Source organism: Myripristis murdjan, chromosome 8 (genome assembly GCF_902150065.1).
Source record: "Myripristis murdjan chromosome 8, fMyrMur1.1, whole genome shotgun sequence".
NCBI classification, from domain to species: domain Eukaryota; kingdom Metazoa; phylum Chordata; class Actinopteri; order Holocentriformes; family Holocentridae; genus Myripristis; species Myripristis murdjan.
In genome coordinates this window covers 16,859,991-16,878,838 of record NC_043987.1, presented here as the reverse complement: position 1 = coordinate 16,878,838, position 18,848 = coordinate 16,859,991, and the positions used below count along the sequence as shown (strand labels likewise).

Here is an 18,848-nt window from a genome sequence, read left to right as displayed (position 1 = left end):
GTGTACACAGAAGCTGAAGGCCGTGAAGTGTCAGCGGCCTTTGAATGATGAGTGATCCCTTAGTCATCACGGCCTCTTCAAGTGCAATCCACTTCCTCTTTTATTAACCTTGATGGGAAAGGAAGCGTCGAGGGAGAAGGTTTCAGAGCACCTTTAGCAAAAGACTGATCAAAGTGTTTGCCGTCTTTGTACTGTACTTTTGAATCCCTGTCCACTGGGACAACAAGGACACACAGACACCCACTGTCTTGCTTTCAAGAATATAGCCAGTCATCTTGTACAAAGGGTCCCCTGTGGTAGCTCATTTGAACACTAAAGACCTATCCAAAACCCTTTATTGACTGTGTTCTGTAAACACTATTAACATCACTGACTGTAGCCATTCCAGTAAGCTGAACAGCCTTGTAGTGTCCAAATGTCCAGCGCTTAATACCACTGTCTGTATCAGAATAGCCCCTCTCAGTCAGACCACTGAATAGATGTATATTGGTGAATGGCTGAGCTGTCTAGAGGCTTTTCACTCCTTTTCAAGTAATCTCATAGTCCAATTAAGAGGAATGCACAAAGCAGAGTGCTGTACTGTGTGGCCATGCTGAGAGGAATAAACTTAGGAGTAATTCTTCTGTGGCTCATATGATATGATAACATCCCTCAGGGAATAGATCCCAGTGAACACATTTTTTAAATCTGGTGCTTGTATGTGTCCTTATTGCCACTGGTGGGAGCTGTGGAGTGATATAATCCCTGTGATTTGAATTCCTTTTGCCACATACAGTATATAAATTAGGTGTATTGGCACTGGAGGTGGCCTAATGGAGGGGAAAAAAGCTATCTTTTATTTAGATGGCCTGGGTTCAAGCCTCGTGTTGGCAAACATCTGTCGTGCTGAAGTGCACTTGAGCAAGTCTTTGCATTTCTAATCACATAGGGGGGACATTTCTGTATCTGACCACGTGCTCCGAGCAGGCAAGAGAAAAAGAAATGCAGCCATTTAGATGAATTATCCCATTACAATTAGGATTATTCTGGTGTATCTTCTCGTTATGCGCTCCATAATTCAGATTAGGGATATGAATATGCAATTGGATACACGCCGGTGCATCTTGAATGGGTTAATCTCCGAAACTATGCGGATCTTTGAAAGAAAAGATCCTTGTGTCTAAAGTTTATGTAGCAACAGAGGGATAGTAGGGATAATGCTATTGGGGCGGCAGATCAGTTACTTCTGACGTTCCAAAGCCTCGGGGAGTTGGCTCAAGATTGCTGGTCTTTGATAAGGTCCTCGACATTTAGTTGTAACTTTCTGATGTGGGAAAACCTCGGGAAAATATTAAAACAAGCTCCTGCGTGCGGAAATGCACCGGGCAACCTTTGAAATACGCTACCCAGCGAGTGAATGCGCTTTATCTAGAAATCTCCGCGCCCTATTTTTCTTTTTTCGGCGGCGTCAGGCAGCAATTGTTTTTTATGTAGCTGTCGGGACCCGGCAGTCGGTTCCTTACTTTGAAGTGCGCTGTTCCAGCCTCTCGGTTCAGTTGGTGTTGGAGTCGCCTACAGGAGAGACCTACCGTACGGCATGGCAGCCTCAAAACTGTAGGGAGGAAAAAGGAGGAGGGAGAAGAGCGGTATTTTTTCTCGAGAGTACATTTTTCTCTCCGTAACCGACTCAAAGCTGAACGGACTGTATGTGGACTCGAGAAACTGTGGATTATATTCGTTCTTTGTGGATAAAAACCGGAGTTTTATTTGAGGAGCGAACTCATGGATCGATGGTAAGTTAGAAGAGTGTGTGTGCCTCCTCAAACTGGCCCCCATTGGAGTTCCCTTTGATGTGCTGTTGACTCGTCTTTGAAGTAATGTTTTTTTTTTTTTCTTTCCCAAAAAAGGGGTGCTATTTCATAGAGAATGCGGTCAATCATTATGTGTAGTTTTTTTTCCTTCTCGTTACTTTGAGTTAATGCTGGGGTTTTGAAGTTAAATGTGGTCTAAGAAGTATTCGTTTCTTTCTGTGGAATTCCTCCCCCACAAGATCTAAGACTTTTGTGTACTTGGGGTTGGACGTTGAAAAACAGGTTGGTTTTTTGTGGCCTTAAAGTGTATATAAACTTTACATTATTATACGCGTCAGTATTTGCATGACTGATTTTTCATATTATTGCATAATGTATAAAACCACATGGATTTTTTTAAGTGTTGCAAATTTTTCGGAAAGTATTTTTTTTATTATTTCGTAAAGAAGACTGGTCGTTGTAGTTGTATTCACTGCTTTTTTTTTTTTAATCGCTTTCGTATTGTTCCGATTCCGAACAACCCGAGCAATTAAAACAGTGAATCAGTGTCATACAAAGTGACATCGGCAATCTTGCACATCAGTCGCTCAGCTCATACAATGTAACATTGCAGAATTGGGGTGTAGCATGGTTTGGAGTGTGTATATATGTAATCAATTAACCGATCGTGAAACAACAGATGTTATTGGAAGTGTATCTGGATGTTTAAGCTCTAAGTAGTGGGCTACACCAACGCACAGGCTTCAGCAGCTAGTTAACTCCCATTAACTATTTTGGTCACGTTTTTCAATGCAACTGAGTTTGTCCCACATCAGTGTCCCGCACGTTGCCATGGATGTGTCCAGTCGATGTGATTTAGTCGCAGATAATGGGATGTAGGGACGATAGCTGGCTCATAAATTACAAAGTGGCATGAATGGAAGACATGTGCTTGCATTCTGCGGTAGACTGCCAGGATTATAAGCCTGACAGGCTTGATGGATCCGGAAGCGTCAATAAATCTGTGTCCGTGCGTTATGCCATTGCATGTTGTATTAATAGTGTTAAGTTCACGTTTCTGCATGCCAGACCCGTCTTATTAGTCTCGTGTAGCTAATGAATGGGATTAAGATGATGTAGAAACGGCAAAGGCATCACTGCTTGGTAGACTTTCTGTTAGTGCAAATTCAAATCCTGTTGATTTACCTCCGAACGAATTAGGCACCGAGATATATTATTTTATATGCCAGGTTTAGATTAAAGAAAGATGAGGAATTGCTGTATCCCCTGCTCTCTGTGAAACTGCTGCAGCATTTTCTCTGATTTTTCTTTGGACCAGTCTGTCTTTTCTGTGAACGCCAGTGAGGGTTTGAGAAGACTCTTACTGCGTCTCTCCCCTTTGAAGTTGGGGCGGATCTGGTTTTGATTAGATCAATACTTTGTGTTTCAGAGAGAAGACGGGCAGGCAGAGAGAAGCTCCCCCGCTGACATAAGAGAGTGAGGAGATTACAGTAGAAGCTCAGAGGAGGCGAACAACACACGGGCTCTCTGCTGCTGCCTCCGGAGCCATGAGCCGGGCGCTTATGGACCATATCGCCAGTAGTTTCCGAGAAGATGCTCCTCGACCCCCGGTGCCCGGGGAGGAGGGCGAGGCGCCCTGCTACCCCGGCAAACTCGCAATGATGAGACCCCTGGATATCCCCAAATCTGTTTTGCTTGACTCTCCCGGTTCCTCGGCAAGGAGAAATGAGGATGGTCTTGGGGAGCCGGAGGGGAGTGCCTCCCCGGATTCGCCGCTTTCCCGATGGACCAAGTCTTTGCACTCTCTCCTCGGGGACCAAGACGGTGCTCATCTTTTTAGGACCTTCCTGGAGCGAGAGAAATGCGTCGACACCTTAGACTTTTGGTTCGCATGCAATGGTTTCAGGCAAATGGACCTCAAGGATACCAAAACGCAGCGAGTCGCCAAAGCAATTTACAAGCGCTACATTGAAAACAACAGCATAGTCGCCAAGCAGCTCAAACCCGCAACTAAAACCTTCATACGGGATAATATCAAGAAGCAACAGATAGACTCTGCGATGTTCGACCAGGCGCAGACCGAGATCCAGACCACCATGGAGGAGAACGCCTACCAGATGTTTCTGACCTCTGACATTTACCTCGAGTATGTGAGGACTGGGGGAGAAAACCCGAGTCATGTCAGCCCGAACGGATTGGGCGATCTGAAAGTAGTATGTGGATATCTGCCCACGCTCAATGAAGAGGAGGAGTGGAGTTGTGATTTCAAAGCCAAAGCACTGGTTGGACTTTCGGCGAAGGCGCTGAGGGCCACCGTGTCCATGAGGGCGGTGGAGGTGATGGAGAAGGGATACAGGTGAGGCTGCAACTCTTGATCTCTACTTACGTACTGAAGCTTAATGTGAAATGCATGCGATATACATCCACACAAGTTCAAGATGTTAGTTACTGTAAACATTCTCTATACAGAGGGGTCACCGTGCATAAAAGCGCAAAACACGGTTTTGTGTCTCACTACAGGGAAAACATGATCAGTTGGTAGACGAAACACATAGGTCTGCCTGCTGCCCCTCTCTCTCCCTCTCCCTCTCTCTCTCTCTCTCACTCACTCACTCACTCACTCTGTCTCTCTCTCTCGCTCTGTCTCTCTCTCTCGCTCTCTCTCTCTGTCTCTCCCCGCTGGCGCTCGCCCGGGTTTCCGGGGCTTTGAAATAGTTCCGTCAGAAAGAGGGATCGTCTTCCACAGAGAAGTTGACAGAGCACGCCTGGCCTGGCCCCAGCCAGCAAATAATAGATGATGCCATTGCTGTGCTATGCCTCTTCAACCGCACTGTCCATAAGCCTTTGGCTGCGATATAAATCTATAACATCATGGATGGCTGTGTTGAAATGATTTTTTTTAAGTCTTCTCTTTTGTGGGTGCATTGGTATTATTATGGCCTCGTCTATAAGTCTGATCATTTAATAGAGCCAAATTCAAGGGATTAAAACTGCAAACCAAAACACAGAAGTTTTTTTGGAGAGTGTTTTTCCCCACAAGTTAAATTGGTGATTATACACTGTGTTAGAAACCATGGGCTACAGTCATGTCAGATAGTAGGCACCACAGCACAGGAGAATTATCTTGTGCTGTTGCTAATGGAGCCGTGAATCACATTGGAGATGAAGGGCTGTGTGTTTCAGAGAGAAGATGATCTTGTTTAAAGGGCATGGCAAACTGAGAGGATAAAACAGGATAAAAACTTAAAGTTATGGATCAGGATGACATGGATTGACGATGGCATTTGGGGGTTAGACAGTGGAGTGGGGACATGGGTTCGCATCCCAGGCTGTCCTCATGTTTGTTAGCCAAACCAGGAGAATAGATCTCTTTTTAACACAGAGCCCCGCTGCCTTTTCTCCCCTCTCATTGTCACTGTACTGACTTAAACATGTGGAACCCATTTCTCCTTCTTCCGCTTCCCTCTCCTCACCTCTTCTCATCTGATTCAGGTTCTCTTTAAAAAGAAAACAAACCCTGAGCAGCAGCTACAGTGGAGAAGCACCCCACCACCACCACCCCTTCTCCCTTTCCCTTTTCCCTCCTTTCTTGTTTGCGTCGATTCTCCTCTGATTCCCTCCTTTGCCGTTTCCCCCCTCCTTCTCCACTTTTATCTTTTTCTTTTTGAAAACTCTGGGATGGGGACTACGAGGCATGCTTTTGGAGCGAAAGTGAGGGAAAAGGGAGCGGAAAGGAAGGACAGGGAGAGAGTGGTGGTTGGGTGAGAGGAGTGGGGAGGAGGAGGAGGGAGTGTGCCTTTTGAAAGAAAGAAAGAAGGGAAAAAAAGGATGAATGAGGGGGTGAGAGAGAGAGGGAGGGAGGGAAGAATGCAAGGCCAGCTGTGTTAAATACCTGACTCTTTGCAAGAGCCCCTCTGAAGGTCAGCCTGGAGCTGGGGGCCTAGAGCTTTAGTCATGCTGGTTCTCTCTCTCTCTCTCTCTCTCTCTCTCTCTCTCCCTCTCCCTCTCTCTCTCTTGCTGTCTCTTTCTAGGTCCCCTCTTAAAGAGACCCCCCCCCCCTTCACTCTTCTCTTCCTCTTCCCTTTCTTTCCCACTCTGACATACTCTCACGCTTCTGCTCTGTCCTTTTTTTTTGGTCAGTCCCTCCTTTCTCCTGCTGTTGTACCATGGCAAGAATGCATACACAGCAGGAGATGAATGCTGCGGAAACACTGAGTTCAAATGAGAGAAATTGAAAGAGCGACAGTTTAACCTATATGAGAAAGGAAAAAGATTGTTATAGTCTGTCCAGTGCAGTCAAATGTCAGGTGGGCAGAAGAACTCGCGCTTATTTGAGGGAGGTTGCCAGGCCTGTCCCGTTCCTGAAGTCCTGTAGGGCCCATTGGTTGGTGGTAGTCCAGAAGAGTACATACACACACAAATCTTGCCAGTGTCATCAGACCCTCAAACACATACAGACAGTCTTGACTAGACAGATCTCAGCATAAGTGAAATATCGTTGACCCATTCATCATAAAGTACAGATTATGCCATCCACTTGTTTTATTAGTATTCATTTAGTACTCTTCTGACTGTGTCATCGTGGTTTTAACCTTCTTCCTGCTCTTGTGACCCACCCAGGTCGTACAGGAGAGGGGACCCAGTCAACCCCTACCATGTGGGCTCCTTTGCCCCTGCCACCAGCACCAACGACAGTGAGGTGTCCAGTGACGCCATGACCGATGACTCCATGTCCATGACTGACAGCAGTGTGTAAGTAAACATTAACCAAGCATTTGTGTGTGTGTGTGTGTGTGTGTGTGTGTGTGTGTGTGTGTGTGTGTGTGTGTGTGTGTGTGTGTGTGTGTATTTGTGCGAGTTAAGTGTGCGTGCAGAGGTTGAGATTTGTAGATTGTAAAATGGAGTGCTGAGGAAATCAAAAATGATCAAACATTAGCTTTCCAGAGATGATTGCTAAGTAATGAGAGTTATAAGCCAATTGACACAATGGCTTGGTCACATGTTGCTCCTTTAAAACATGGCAAAACACTGCAGGGGTGAACGCAGCATTTGATAACTTGCCATCAAGGTTAGTGACGAGTCATAGCCCATAGCCCATAGCTCCATGCTCCCACTATAATATATTACAGCTCCATTTCACTTGATCTCTGATGCAGTTATACATCTATATCTATATCTATATATATACACAAAAGAGTTGTTGGTCCTTATCTTTGCACACAGAAACAGGAAGATATAAAGATACTGTGCAGTTGGGTCAGCAGTGGAAATGTTGGCTGTTTAGGAGGCAGTGATGTATTGATATGCCACTGTCTAGGTGTGGATTGTGTTTACGTGCCTAGGTTCTCGTTCAACTGAGGATCACCTGGCATGGTCACCGGTCACTCATGTGACAAAGTCCCATGAAGTCATTACACGGCATATTGTTCAAGGCCAGGTCAGCTGTTTTCAGAGAGAAGGCAGAGACATCTCCCGTCAGGTTCTCCTTTACCTCATCTCACATGGGACGTGTCAAGGTCTACTTTGATGATGTCATGCAGCAACGCGGGCAACCATGACTGAGCTGAAGCTACTCAGAGACGGGGACACTTTGCTTTACAACCAGTGGGAGGGGCCACAGATGAATATGGCAGTTATAAAAGAGGTTTTTACAACCGGGAGTCTCTGCTTGTCTATATCTCTAGACAGGCCCGCTTCAAAGTGACCGGGGCCCATATAGCCCTACACTGCTGTACTTTGCCCAGTGCAGTGACAAAGCCCTAGCCGAAGGGACATAACCCCTCCACCCACCCCCCCACACCTCCCACACTTCCTGGTTGCTCTGGCCTTGATCAGAATATCTGCCTCTCTTTATGTCTGTTAAAAGGGTGCAGAAACATTTGAATCTCATTTACAGATAAAGGAAAGAATAGAAAAGGGAAAAAAGCAATGGGTGGGAGGCGGTGGTTGGGTGGGAAGAGAAAGAGAGTGGTGGTGGTGGTGGGGGGGTTGCTTATATCTTATTTATGGATTTGCTTGGACGCTGGGGAATGCAGCTGCGCAGACTTCAAACATTACCTTATCTTACAAACCAGCCTTTTGATGTGCGGAGATCAGAGGCTGGCTGCGGCAGTGCTTGCCAAATGAAGATTGGGAGCGGGGGGGGTGTGCTTATGCGCATGACTGTGGCATTTCAAAGCAAGAGTGGAAAAGTGCTCCTCCGTTAGGCTAGGTCACCAGGAAACTGCTGTTTAGCATTGGAGAAAAGACATTGATTTACCTTGTCAAGTGCCTCAGTTTGAAGCTCGAGCTTTGCAGTTTGTTGTTTGATTTCACTTTTTCGCTAGTCAGCCGTTTGGTCCCTTGGATACCTTTTTAACCAGGTTAGCCACACCCCTGGGTCCTGTAGTATGTTTATAGATAACTATACCAAGTAGCTAATGTTAACTTTGTCCTCAGCTCAACATGGAAATCAATTGGGGAATGCTAATGCTGACACTACCTCTGGCCAGCAGAGCTTAGTGCAGTGTGGCTGCAGATGTGTGTGTGCTGTGTTGAAAGGAAGTGGCCAGCGGGGTGCCCAGTGCTGCACTGGAGCCAGAACAGATGAGTGTCATTTCTAGGGCAAACAGAAACCCCCCTACCCCTCACTCAGAACAGTCTTACTCACTCTGCTGCAGAACACACACACATACACACACACACACACGACCTGAAATCATGGCATGATTTACCTCTCAATAGACCCTTGTGCTGCCCAATCAAGCTTGAAAGACGGAAAACCAAAATAGATAGGAGAATTGATAAATTGAATTTTTCTTTGCATGGAGTGTGTTTGATCTACTCAGATGGTTAACAAGCTTCTTCCTGGATGGCTGTGTGGACTTCATTGATGCTGGTGATTTGTTAAATGACCTGTGTGTTTATTGTGTACTTTTTTTGTGTGATAGAGATGGCATTCCTCCCTATAAACTTGGCTCCAAGAAACAGCTACAGAGAGAGATGCAGCGCAACATGAGGATGAACAGTCAAGTCTCTCTGCCTGCCTTTCCTGTAAGCACAAACACACACACACACACACACACACACACACACACGCTCTGAAGTCTTTTTGAACCTGGGTCCCACAGTGTAATTTCCATACCACCCTCTGTTCCGGGTCTCTCTAGGTTCTATGAATAGTACCACACAAACTGTATTCGGCATTTTCAATTCAACAACACTAACAAAGATCTGAAGAGTAACGTTAAAGAACCAGCCTCCCACACACACTCACACACACACACACATACACACACACACAAGCACCCTCGCTACCTTTGGTGTCACCTACACCCCCATTAGGTTTCCTTGAAGTCTGCGGGAGACGAGGAGGTCTCTAAGCTGTTTATCGCCGCAGCGCTTGGAACACACCAGGGTTTTTCTTCCCTACCGACGCTGTAAATATGGAGAATAGGGAGAGATGGGGAAGATCTCTGCCGCTTTATCCCGAGGGCTCTGAAATCAGCCAGGCTCCTAACAAACACACACAGATACTCAGACACACTCGCAGACACACACACATGCATGCACACACAGCGCTTTGATCAGAGGATGAATGGAGCAAACACACAGGGAAGTGACAACTTCCAACAGAGCTGGCCCCTTTTTTCCACAGCAGCTCCCCCCCCACAAAGACACACCAGTGAACACACACACACACACACACACACACACACACACACACACACACACCCTAAAAGTGAGGGATCTGAGGGAAGAGTTTGAGCGTGTCATGTGAGCTCACAGTGGGTCAGAGGGGAGTTGGTAGCTTAAGGCTTCAGAGAATCTAACTTCAGGTTGAGAGAAGGGGACAGAGAACAAATTTCATGACAGAGAGACGGAGATATCTTGCAACAGAAGTAGCTTTTTTTTTAAACCCAATTTTGTATAACCCTGTTTCTTTCTACATTATGAGACACATAGCAAGTCTTGCTTGTCTTCTTGAGAATGAACAAGGAAAAGCTGGTTTGCAGGTTTGTTCTCTCCAGTTTTCGCTCACTGTCCCCCTTCTCTTTATATTCGCTTTTATTCTTATTTTTGTTTCCCGTCTGATTTTGGCGATGGCTGCCATTCCCATGGTGCACCAGCCCCTGGCTGCATCAGACAGCTCTGCTTTTTCTCACTCTCTTTTCTCCCCTTCATCCCTACTACAAAGGGATGGGAGAAACAAAAAAGGAGAAAAATCAAGAAAGCCCCAGTGCAAAAATGCAAATAGCACACAATGTGTGTGTGCATGTGCGTACACACAGTCTCATACTGTCACTGTACTGTACCTCAAAGGTGCCCGGTGTGTGACAAGGGGGGAAATAAATTACCTCAACCTTTCTGATCTCCCACCCTTTTTGACTCCTTTATCTCTCTCCCCCAATCCTTCGCTCTCTTCATTTCTCTCTCTTTCGTTCCCCTCCTGCCAGCACACATCTCCCCATCTCAACTTCTCCCTTCCTTTAATCCCCCCGTCCTCCCCTCTCTGGAGTTCCTCTTCCACCCCCTGTCGATATGTGGCTTTTATTCCTAGATGTAAAGCCACTGCTTCCCATCCATCTATCCCTCCATCCCTTTCTCCGCCACCCCTTTCCACCCCCCACCCCACCCCACCCTCTCTCCCTGGCGAGTGTTTGATATTTGACGAGGGAGCCTTTGAAGTGAGCTGACTTCAGAGGGGCCTGCTGATGATGACAGAGGGAGCCAGCCGAGGCCTCGCCCAGTGTGACCAAACCCATCCCTGCCACCCCTCTGTACAACCTCCTAGCCCTATAGCCTACGGTGGGTGGCTGGATGAGAGTTGGCCAAGTCAGTGCTGCCAAGTTGGGGGAGGGGGTGGCGGAGGACAAGGTGTAGATGAAGAAATATAGGGACAGAGTAGAGGAGTATAGGTGTTTTATCGACAGTGGGGAGAGCTGTGGCTTGGTTCAGGAGAGCGATGGATGGTACATCAACAGCTAATGCGTATCCTTCTCCCTGTAGCGTACCCGCCATCCTCCCAAGGAGATGGTCCCAGTAGAGCCGGCGGAGTTTGCAGCCCAGCTCATCTCTCGTCTGGAGCGGCTTAAGAGAGAGCAAGATACCATGAGCTCCCTGGAGGAGAGGCTACAGCAGATTCAGGAGGTATGTACTTTTTTCTGTGGGTGTGTGTGTTTGTGAGATTGCTGTCCCCCTGAAAAGTGTCTCAGAAGTTATTTCTAAGTATGTGTCTTGTTTTTTTTTTTTTTTCAGGAGGAGGAAAGAGAGGAGGCAGAGATGATGGGTAGTGCTCCCCAGCTTTCCCCCCACCCGCTGGCCCTCCTCTCCGGCTCCTCTGACGAGGACCCCCAGGCTATCCTGGACGAGCATCTCTCTCGCGTCCTCAAGACCCCCGGCTGCCAGTCCCCTGCTGTGGTCCGCCACTCGCCGCGCTCCCACTCCCCAGAGAGCAGGCCCTATCCCAGAGGAGGCTGCGGAATCAAGGCCCTGGTGAAGCCAGGCGCCTCTGGTTCATCCGTCTCCAGCCCAGACCTCAGCGCCTTCACTCTGGCCTTTGGCCCTAGCAGGACGCTGGTGAGCAGGCAGAGCACCAAGCACATCCACCACCACTACATTCACCACCATGCCAGTCCCAAGAGCAAGGAGCAGATAGAAAGGGAGGCAGCTCTCAGGGTGCACAGTCTCTGCTCCGGGAATGGAGAATGCCAGCCCTGTCCGCCGTACCAGCGCAGTCGTAGCTTGGGCAGGGAGATGTGCGGGGCCGCCACAGTGGACAGCAGTGTGGGGTCAGTTACAGCCACTTTCATATACTATGAACAAGCTCCTGAGATTTTCTGTTTCCTTAAGCGCATTGCATAACACAAATGTTAGCTTTAAATCTAACAGAAAGATTTCCCTGTCTTCCTGCTCAGGCGCTCGAGCTCTCTGTCCAGGCGTGTGTGTCGTTCAGGGGCTGAGGACGGAGTAGCAGAGAGGTGTATGGAGGATGGCGGGCCGCTGCAGCTGCCCACTGACACCACCGACCGCTCCCAAAATGTCTGGCAGTGGATCCTGGAGAGTGAACGGCAGGGCAGGCACAAGTCTCATAGGTGAGGAGCAGCTACAGTCTTTGTATATCAGTGACGTTTTAGTGTCAAGAACTTATAGTTCTTCTTGCTTACCTGAATTGCAAGTCCCATCCTTCCACTCTGCCTTTGCCTCTTGTCTGATTTGGGTTTTTTTCACCTCTCCACTCTTTACAGCACCCAGAACACCAAGAAATCCTTTGGCAACAGCTCCTCTGCCCAGACTCACACGTGGGGCGGCGGGGGCAGCTGTGGCCACCTGCGCAGCCACCAGCCTGCCCACCCCTTTATCCAGGACCCAGCCATGCCCCCCCTGCCCCCTCCCAACACCTTGGCCCAGCTGGAGGAGGCCTGCCGCAGACTGGAGGAGGTCTCCACCAAAACCCCCAAGCAGAGGTAGGCACCAACATTTTGTACAGTGCTGCTGCTTTTCAGCCTCTTTGGAAGTTCTCGTTTTCCCTTGTAACTTGTGCCTCTCAGTTTTTAAACTGTCCAAAGTCAGTGTGTTTCATCTTTAAGGCCACCCAAACTCTATTAATAACATGCATTACGTCCACAACACCAAAAGAAATATCAGTGTCACACTAATCATATTAATCAAGTTCCTGGCTTATGTGTCCCCAGGCATTCAATGTCCAGTCTCCAACGAGAGAAGAGCCACCTAGTGCCTGTCCAGGGTGGGGGGTCTGCCCCCCTGTCTCTAGCCAATCCCAGCCCTGCTGGCCTCCCCGCTACCAGCCCCAGTCTCCAATCAGAAGAGTACGATGCCTCTAGCGTCCCGCCCTTCCTCTCCTCTCCTCCTCTCTGCTCCTCTTCCTCCTCCTCTCAGCCCTAGCCTCCACCTTGCAGTGTACTTCTACCCTTTTAACTCTTATTGCTTATCACCTGCACTGCTAAATTAATGCACTTGTAGGGAGGCAGCAAGAAGAGCTAGGCACACATATATAAAGTACAGACACCCCAAAAAGAAGATAACCTGCTTTCTTTATTGTAATCTTCCTGTACAGAGGCATGATTGGGTGTATTGTGTGTATGATTCTTGTGGTGTGTTTGCACAGTTTGTGGAGAGTGTGTTGTGTACATCCTGTGTGTGTGTGTGTGTGTGTGTGTGTGTGTGTATGTATATGTATATACACACATACATATAACATTAGTCAGCTGGGGCAAGCACAAGCAGGACTTAGCAAAGAGAGAGGGTTCATCTGAAGTAGGCCTAAAAAAACTTGGACATGGCTAAAGGGGAACTGGTTAGACTCTGTCCCCCTCCCCTCCATGTACACATAATACACACACACACACACACACACACACACTGATCGGATTGGGTCACACTCTCACTAGTGTTGCTCATCTAGTTCAAAGCTTTCCTCTGTACAGTCTAGCCATTTAAGTGATAGACTGGTAGCGATGGTCCCTCCCAAGCATTGCTCCATTTCTGTTTTCTCTGCTGTTAGTCACGGTAAACATCCTGGTAATTTATCTTGTGAAGCATCGTGAACGGTGTCCACTCCTCCTCACACGCTCCTTTCTCTCTCTCTCTCTCTCTCTCGCCTCTCTTTCTCCCCCCATCAGGATGAAGGAGTGTAAGAAGGGGTCAGGAAGCCATGGGGTGTGCAGCGGAGAGACAGTGGTCACGTATTTCTTCTGCGGTGAGGAGATCCCCTACCGCAGGACCATGAAGAGTCACAGCCTCACCCTGGGCCACTTCAAGGAGCAGCTCCGCAAGAAGGGCAACTACAGGTGAGCACAGGGGGGGGCATGGGAAAACACTCAGAGCCATCAGTCATGGTGGGTAGCAATTTAAGTTTGATTTTTAATAGTCAATTCTTCTTCAGTGCTGTGAGTCAAGACAGTAAAACACAGTCAGCTAATTAGCCGTTATGTTAACCCATGTTAAAAGAATAGCTTTGAGCATGATTTTTTTTTTTGTCTTTTGTGTTTGTATCATACCCACACACTCACAGCAACTTCCAAGTACAGTCCCCAGTGAAGTTTTTCGCAGAGCTAATTCCCTAAATTCAATTCCTCACTTATGCATCATCCGTGTGTACGCAGAGCATTGTCATCACACTGTTTATTTGTGTGTATGTGTGTGTGCAATCAGTCCGATTCAGGCCTGTGTTTGTGGTTTGGGAGGAGGAGGAGGATGAGTGGGAAGAGGGGTGGATGCAATGAAAAGGAAAGGACGGGTAGGGGTGGGGGGTGTGTGTGTGGGGGGGTTTGTAGTGGGAGAGTTTGAACTGCAGTGATTTGGGTCCCATCTGGTATTGATTTCCATGCTAAGGCACACTTAATACACATGGCTTTGAAGCCCCGGCCCCTTTCATTTCAACCAACAAAGACTCACACAAATGGCCAGCGTGCAAATTCTTCACTGATGCTATCAGGGGTGCTTTTTCTGCCCTGGTGAGTGTGTTTGTGTGTGTGTGTGTGTGTGTGTGTGTGTGTGTGTGTGTGCATGAAAGTGCTTGAGTTGAGCGTGCACAGTGTTTACACACGTTGTAATCATTTTATGGATATTTTTTGAAAGGCGGATTGTTAAATGCCAGATCTGCTTGTTTGCCATACTACAGGGCCCCGAATGAGGCCACACAGCTCCAGTGTGTGTTTACAGAGAGAGATTTGACTTTGATTGGCCCTTTCCCAGTGGGCATTAGAAGGAAGCGAACAAACCTTCGCACTGACTACTTGTTTTGTCCGCCATGGTCTCCGGGACAGGCAGGCATATATTGAGCATTGTGCAAATAATTCCAGGTATCAAACTACTGATTCTTGCTAAAAGAGAAGTGATGAAACTTCTCTCCCGACCCAGATGTGTGCAGCTTTTTCAATCATCAAGTGTGACGAGCACTTAGCCTAAGCTCTCCACATCTGTCTGTTTGCTCCCCCACCCTTCTCTCATTCTCTCTCAGTCTCTCTTTCTCTCTGTTCCTGTGTCATACCATCCACATTTTTGGAAAGAGAGCTGTGCGGGGCTTTAATAGCAGCCAGAGAATGTGTGGAGTTGGGTCATTTCAACATGGCAGAGGTTCAACAAAGAACAGTACCGCCGGGCCCTGCCAGACGATATTGGTGCCAGATGTCAGTGCAAATAGAGAGAGAAGGGGAGAAAGGGGGGAAAAAACAGATCTAGCCACATAAAACATGTTCCAGTGGAAAGTCAGTCTCTCTCTCTCTCCCTCTCTCTCTCTCTCTCTCTCTCTCTCTCTCTCTCTCTCAGCAAATAAGATCCGTGGGTCTTTGAAGATTTTTTTTTTTAAAGAGGAGGATGGCTCAACTTTTTCTTTTCTCTTATTCTTCCTCCAGAAAGAAAGAAGGATACAATTATCAGGCGTATCTCGTGCTCTTTCATGTCGTCTTATTTACCCAGTTCAACTTGGCCAGGGAGAACAATAGTGGACTTCCCAGCAAAGCAGCATTTACTATTGTGATTCTTATTCAGACTCTAAGAGAAATATTTTTTCTTGTTTCTCGTCTTCCTGAGACAGACCTCTCGTGTCCCGTTTAGTTGAAGCCTTCCTGGATTTCAAATGTGCCTGCTTTTTATTAGTGACCACCCTTACTACTTTTTTTTTTCGTAAGCCTATAGCTCTCATTTTCTAATAGGAATTGTTTGTATGGCTTCGTCAGCTTCCCTTCTCGTTAAAAAAGCAACATGCATACAAACACACGCACACACTCGTACACACATTCCAGCACACCACCCCACACATGGAGCAAAACGAGTCATTTTTCCATTACATAGTTAATGAGTGGATTCTGAGACCCCCTAACCCTCCCACCCCTGCTGGTTTCTCTTCCTCTAAAATGAGGATGGGGGGGTTGCATCATTAATGGCCCAGTGAAGTCATGGCTGACGAGAAGCCCCTCCTTCAAAACATTTTTTTTTTCCTTTTGACACACACACACACACACACACCAAAAGCTGGCCGTCTGCTGCCCTTCCTATAGCTCAGTGGGAGCCTGGGCTCATGCTATCAACAGGGGTAAGGCAGGACACAGTGTACTGCCTGCTCCTTCTCCGCCTTGACTCTCTCACTCTGTCTGTTCTTTTCTTTGTTCTTAAAATAATGAAACAGGGATGAGGAGTGAGCGAAAGCCTGTGTGTGTGAGTGTCTGCTAGCACGTGCACGCAAGTGGGTGTGTAGGAGTCGGGGGTTATGACAAGCAGACTTGCAGGCACCCAAAATTTCAGCCTTTGTCAAAGGACCCCTTCATTTGCGCAAGGGCCTAATTGGCCCCTGTTAGCTCAGGCAAAACTCACAAGGAAGAGATGGAGAAAAAGAGGCAGAAGTAAAAAGAGGGAGAGGAGGGGGTGGAGGGAGGGATAAAGAGAGGGGGACCGTCTTATTTTAGACTAAGGCTCTTTAGGAGCAGGCTCCGCCCCATCCTGAAAAGCTGGAGCCTATAGGTCCAGCAGGCTCAGTTAATTGTGCTTTCAGAGTGGCTTTTCGTGGATGGTAGAACTGAGGCCTGGAGTCAAAAGGTGGAAGGAGGGGGGATGGTGGGGATGAGTGGGGGCTCCAACCTTGTGACCTGCAGGGGCATCGGTGGTGTCCGTGCCCTCTGGCCTTGTAAAAATTGTTCATTTAGGTCAATGTGTATATATAGATGTACTTTATTGATTGGAAATTGGGAAATTCCTGTGTTATAACAGCAAGTTATCTAGACATTGCATACGAACAGCAGTGCATATGAATATATAAAATATATAAATAAACCTTTGCATACCCTATATGAACAGTATATGAAAATATAGCAAAGGAAGATCTCTAAACCTTTCACGTTTAAATCATTTGCATATACTTTTGCATTGGCTATTGCATTTTTTAACATTCTAAAACCTGGGAGAGGCTGACTAATAGTATGTACACAAATGCAGATACAGATTTTAGCGTAGAACATTAGAGAAAATGTATGTTGAACAGGGCTTGTTGCTCTTTCATAGTGTATAAAATGATCACCAGGCTCTCTTTCTTTTGGCTGTCCTGGGTATTAACATGATGTTCACCCTCTCTGCTGTCTCTCTGTGTTGCAGGTACTACTTCAAGAAGGCCAGCGATGAGTTTGAGTGTGGCGCCGTGTTCGAAGAGGTGTCAGATGACTGCTCCCTGCTGCCCACCTACGAGGGCAAGATCCTGGGGAAGGTGGAGAGGATGGAGTGAGGCGTGCCCATGTCAGTGGAATACACTCCCTTCAGGCACTTCACACCTCCTTGGATATGCTCCTTCACACACTTACACACACACACAGAAAGCAGGATTGGTGTGTCCTTAAGCTAAGACTGTGGGACTGGAGATGTTGTTGAAGGAATGTTGATGAAGGTTGGACAGATGAACTGGATGAAAGACGCAGAGAGAAAGGAATCGGGATGGAGGACGAGTTATCGCCGTCACAGGACTGTTCACGTGAGCAGCCCTCCTTGAAGTGAAGAAAACCGACGGATTGTGTTTTGGCAGACTCTGAAACATCTCCATGTTTCCAGAAGAGAGAACTCTAGAGACTCTAGGTGAATGACCACTTGTTGAAGAAGCGGGGCGGGGTGGGGGTTCAAATTCTCAGACTGGCACCACACCCGACCCCGCCTCTGCCAGCGTCTTGCCCATGTGCACACGCTAGCACACCGCTAATATGTATATGCAAATATACATGTACATTGTATTGTGATGCTCGTGTTGCTGTGTAAAGATTTCTATTACTATTTATTGAAAATGCCCCTGTACCCCACCCCTCACAGCCTTTCCATGGACAAGCTGCTTGGAGATGGAGCAAGTTCTCCAGTTTTCCACATCCAAGATTCGGAGCGTCAATTTCGAGCAAAGCAGATAGAGTTTTATTCATTTCTGGCCCGTGATATTGGGCTATAAATCTCCTCTTCAAAAACTCCCCTCCTTTGTTCCCATAGATTTAGTGGGACATCTCTGATCTCTTGGCTGGACAACCCACTGCTGAAGCTTTGAGAATGGCTCTCAATCAGACGAATAATGATTTTTACTACTGCAGTGCTATTTGTGTCTGTGTCCCCATCTGCTCTAAAGGACCCTGAGAGAACTATGAGAAGGAAAAAAAAAAGGAAAGAAAATGCTACTAATGTTTGATCCCTACTTTTGGACTCTGCCCAGCTAGCCTTGATCTGTCGCATCTTAGTGCCTTTGTTTCAGTGGCGCAGGCATCGCACAAATAGCCTGCCTTTTTTGCTTAAGAGGAAACTGCCCTGAAAAGGTCCTCGTGTCCCCAAAACGTGTTTACACTTGGCACCAATATTAATGTTCTACCAACAAAAGCTCTATAATGTGCTCCCCAAATTGCTTACCTACGTGTATGTGTGATTGAGTTGCTTTTGACTAGGGTTACCCTGTGTGTATTGCAAGCCTGCGCTGTCAGCTGCAGATGAAAATGATGGTGGTGATACACTATGTCCATAGTGTTCTTATTGAGTACAGTAGCTGTGCCTACATGGATTCCGTGCCGTGTTTTACCCAGTTTTCAGGGTCCTATTACTCCCTTGGTTTTTACAAGGGGCCTTACGTTGAAAAGATATTTTTATGCCTTTTTAGTATCCGTTTCATCATGTTTATGTTTTTTAATATTTTTCATGGCTTCCTTGGTTCCACTTGTAAACTGTAAATTATGCGTTCTATAGAGCTCCGTTGAAAAGATGCCTCGGTACTTTAATTATTGTAATTATAAAGAGATGTAGCCTTTATTAAAATGTTATATTTTTCAAATGAGCAAAGCGCTTCCTATGTTTTTTTGTGTGTGTGTGTGATGTGTGTTTGTTGTGGTGTGTTCCTACAGTATGGATTTTCCTAGCTCTAATTGGGATGTTGGATGGTGCTGTGTGCAGAACAAACTTGCCACACACACACACACACCCCGCTGTGGAGAGTGCAACTCATTGGACCCAGTGAGAAATCTCAGCCAGATTTGCATCCATTATCAGCTCTTAATTTACTCCCTGTTGGAAATTAAAACATGCAGCATTAATTTGGCCACCAGAGTCTGTGTG

The 18,848-nt window shown here is 47.0% G+C and overlaps 1 protein-coding gene across 1 annotated transcript; it reads left to right on the top strand.

Moving 5' to 3' along the window:
• The first annotated feature begins 1,516 nt into the window (after window positions 1-1,516).
• Window positions 1,517-18,571, top strand: axin2 (axin 2 (conductin, axil)). The gene is made up of 11 exons (XM_030058759.1): window positions 1,517-1,772; window positions 3,220-4,146; window positions 6,411-6,542; window positions 8,720-8,822; window positions 10,779-10,919; window positions 11,028-11,560; window positions 11,687-11,863; window positions 12,017-12,235; window positions 12,464-12,598; window positions 13,412-13,579; window positions 16,878-18,571. The coding sequence occupies exons 2-11, from the start codon at window positions 3,338-3,340 to the stop codon at window positions 17,002-17,004; spliced, it is 2,544 nt and encodes an 847-aa protein (XP_029914619.1). The 5' UTR covers window positions 1,517-1,772; window positions 3,220-3,337; the 3' UTR covers window positions 17,005-18,571.
• Window positions 18,572-18,848: the final 277 nt, after the last annotated feature.

Excerpts from the sequence above, each read along its gene's own strand:
- axin2 (XM_030058759.1), top strand. The coding sequence starts at position 3,338 with ATGAGCCGGGCGCTTATGGACCATATCGCCAGTAGTTTCCGAGAAGAT. Across the intron at positions 11,864-12,016 it reads GGCAGGCACAAGTCTCATAG|CACCCAGAACACCAAGAAAT; the intron begins GTGAGGAGCAGC and ends CACTCTTTACAG. Across the intron at positions 13,580-16,877 it reads CGCAAGAAGGGCAACTACAG|GTACTACTTCAAGAAGGCCA; the intron begins GTGAGCACAGGG and ends TCTGTGTTGCAG.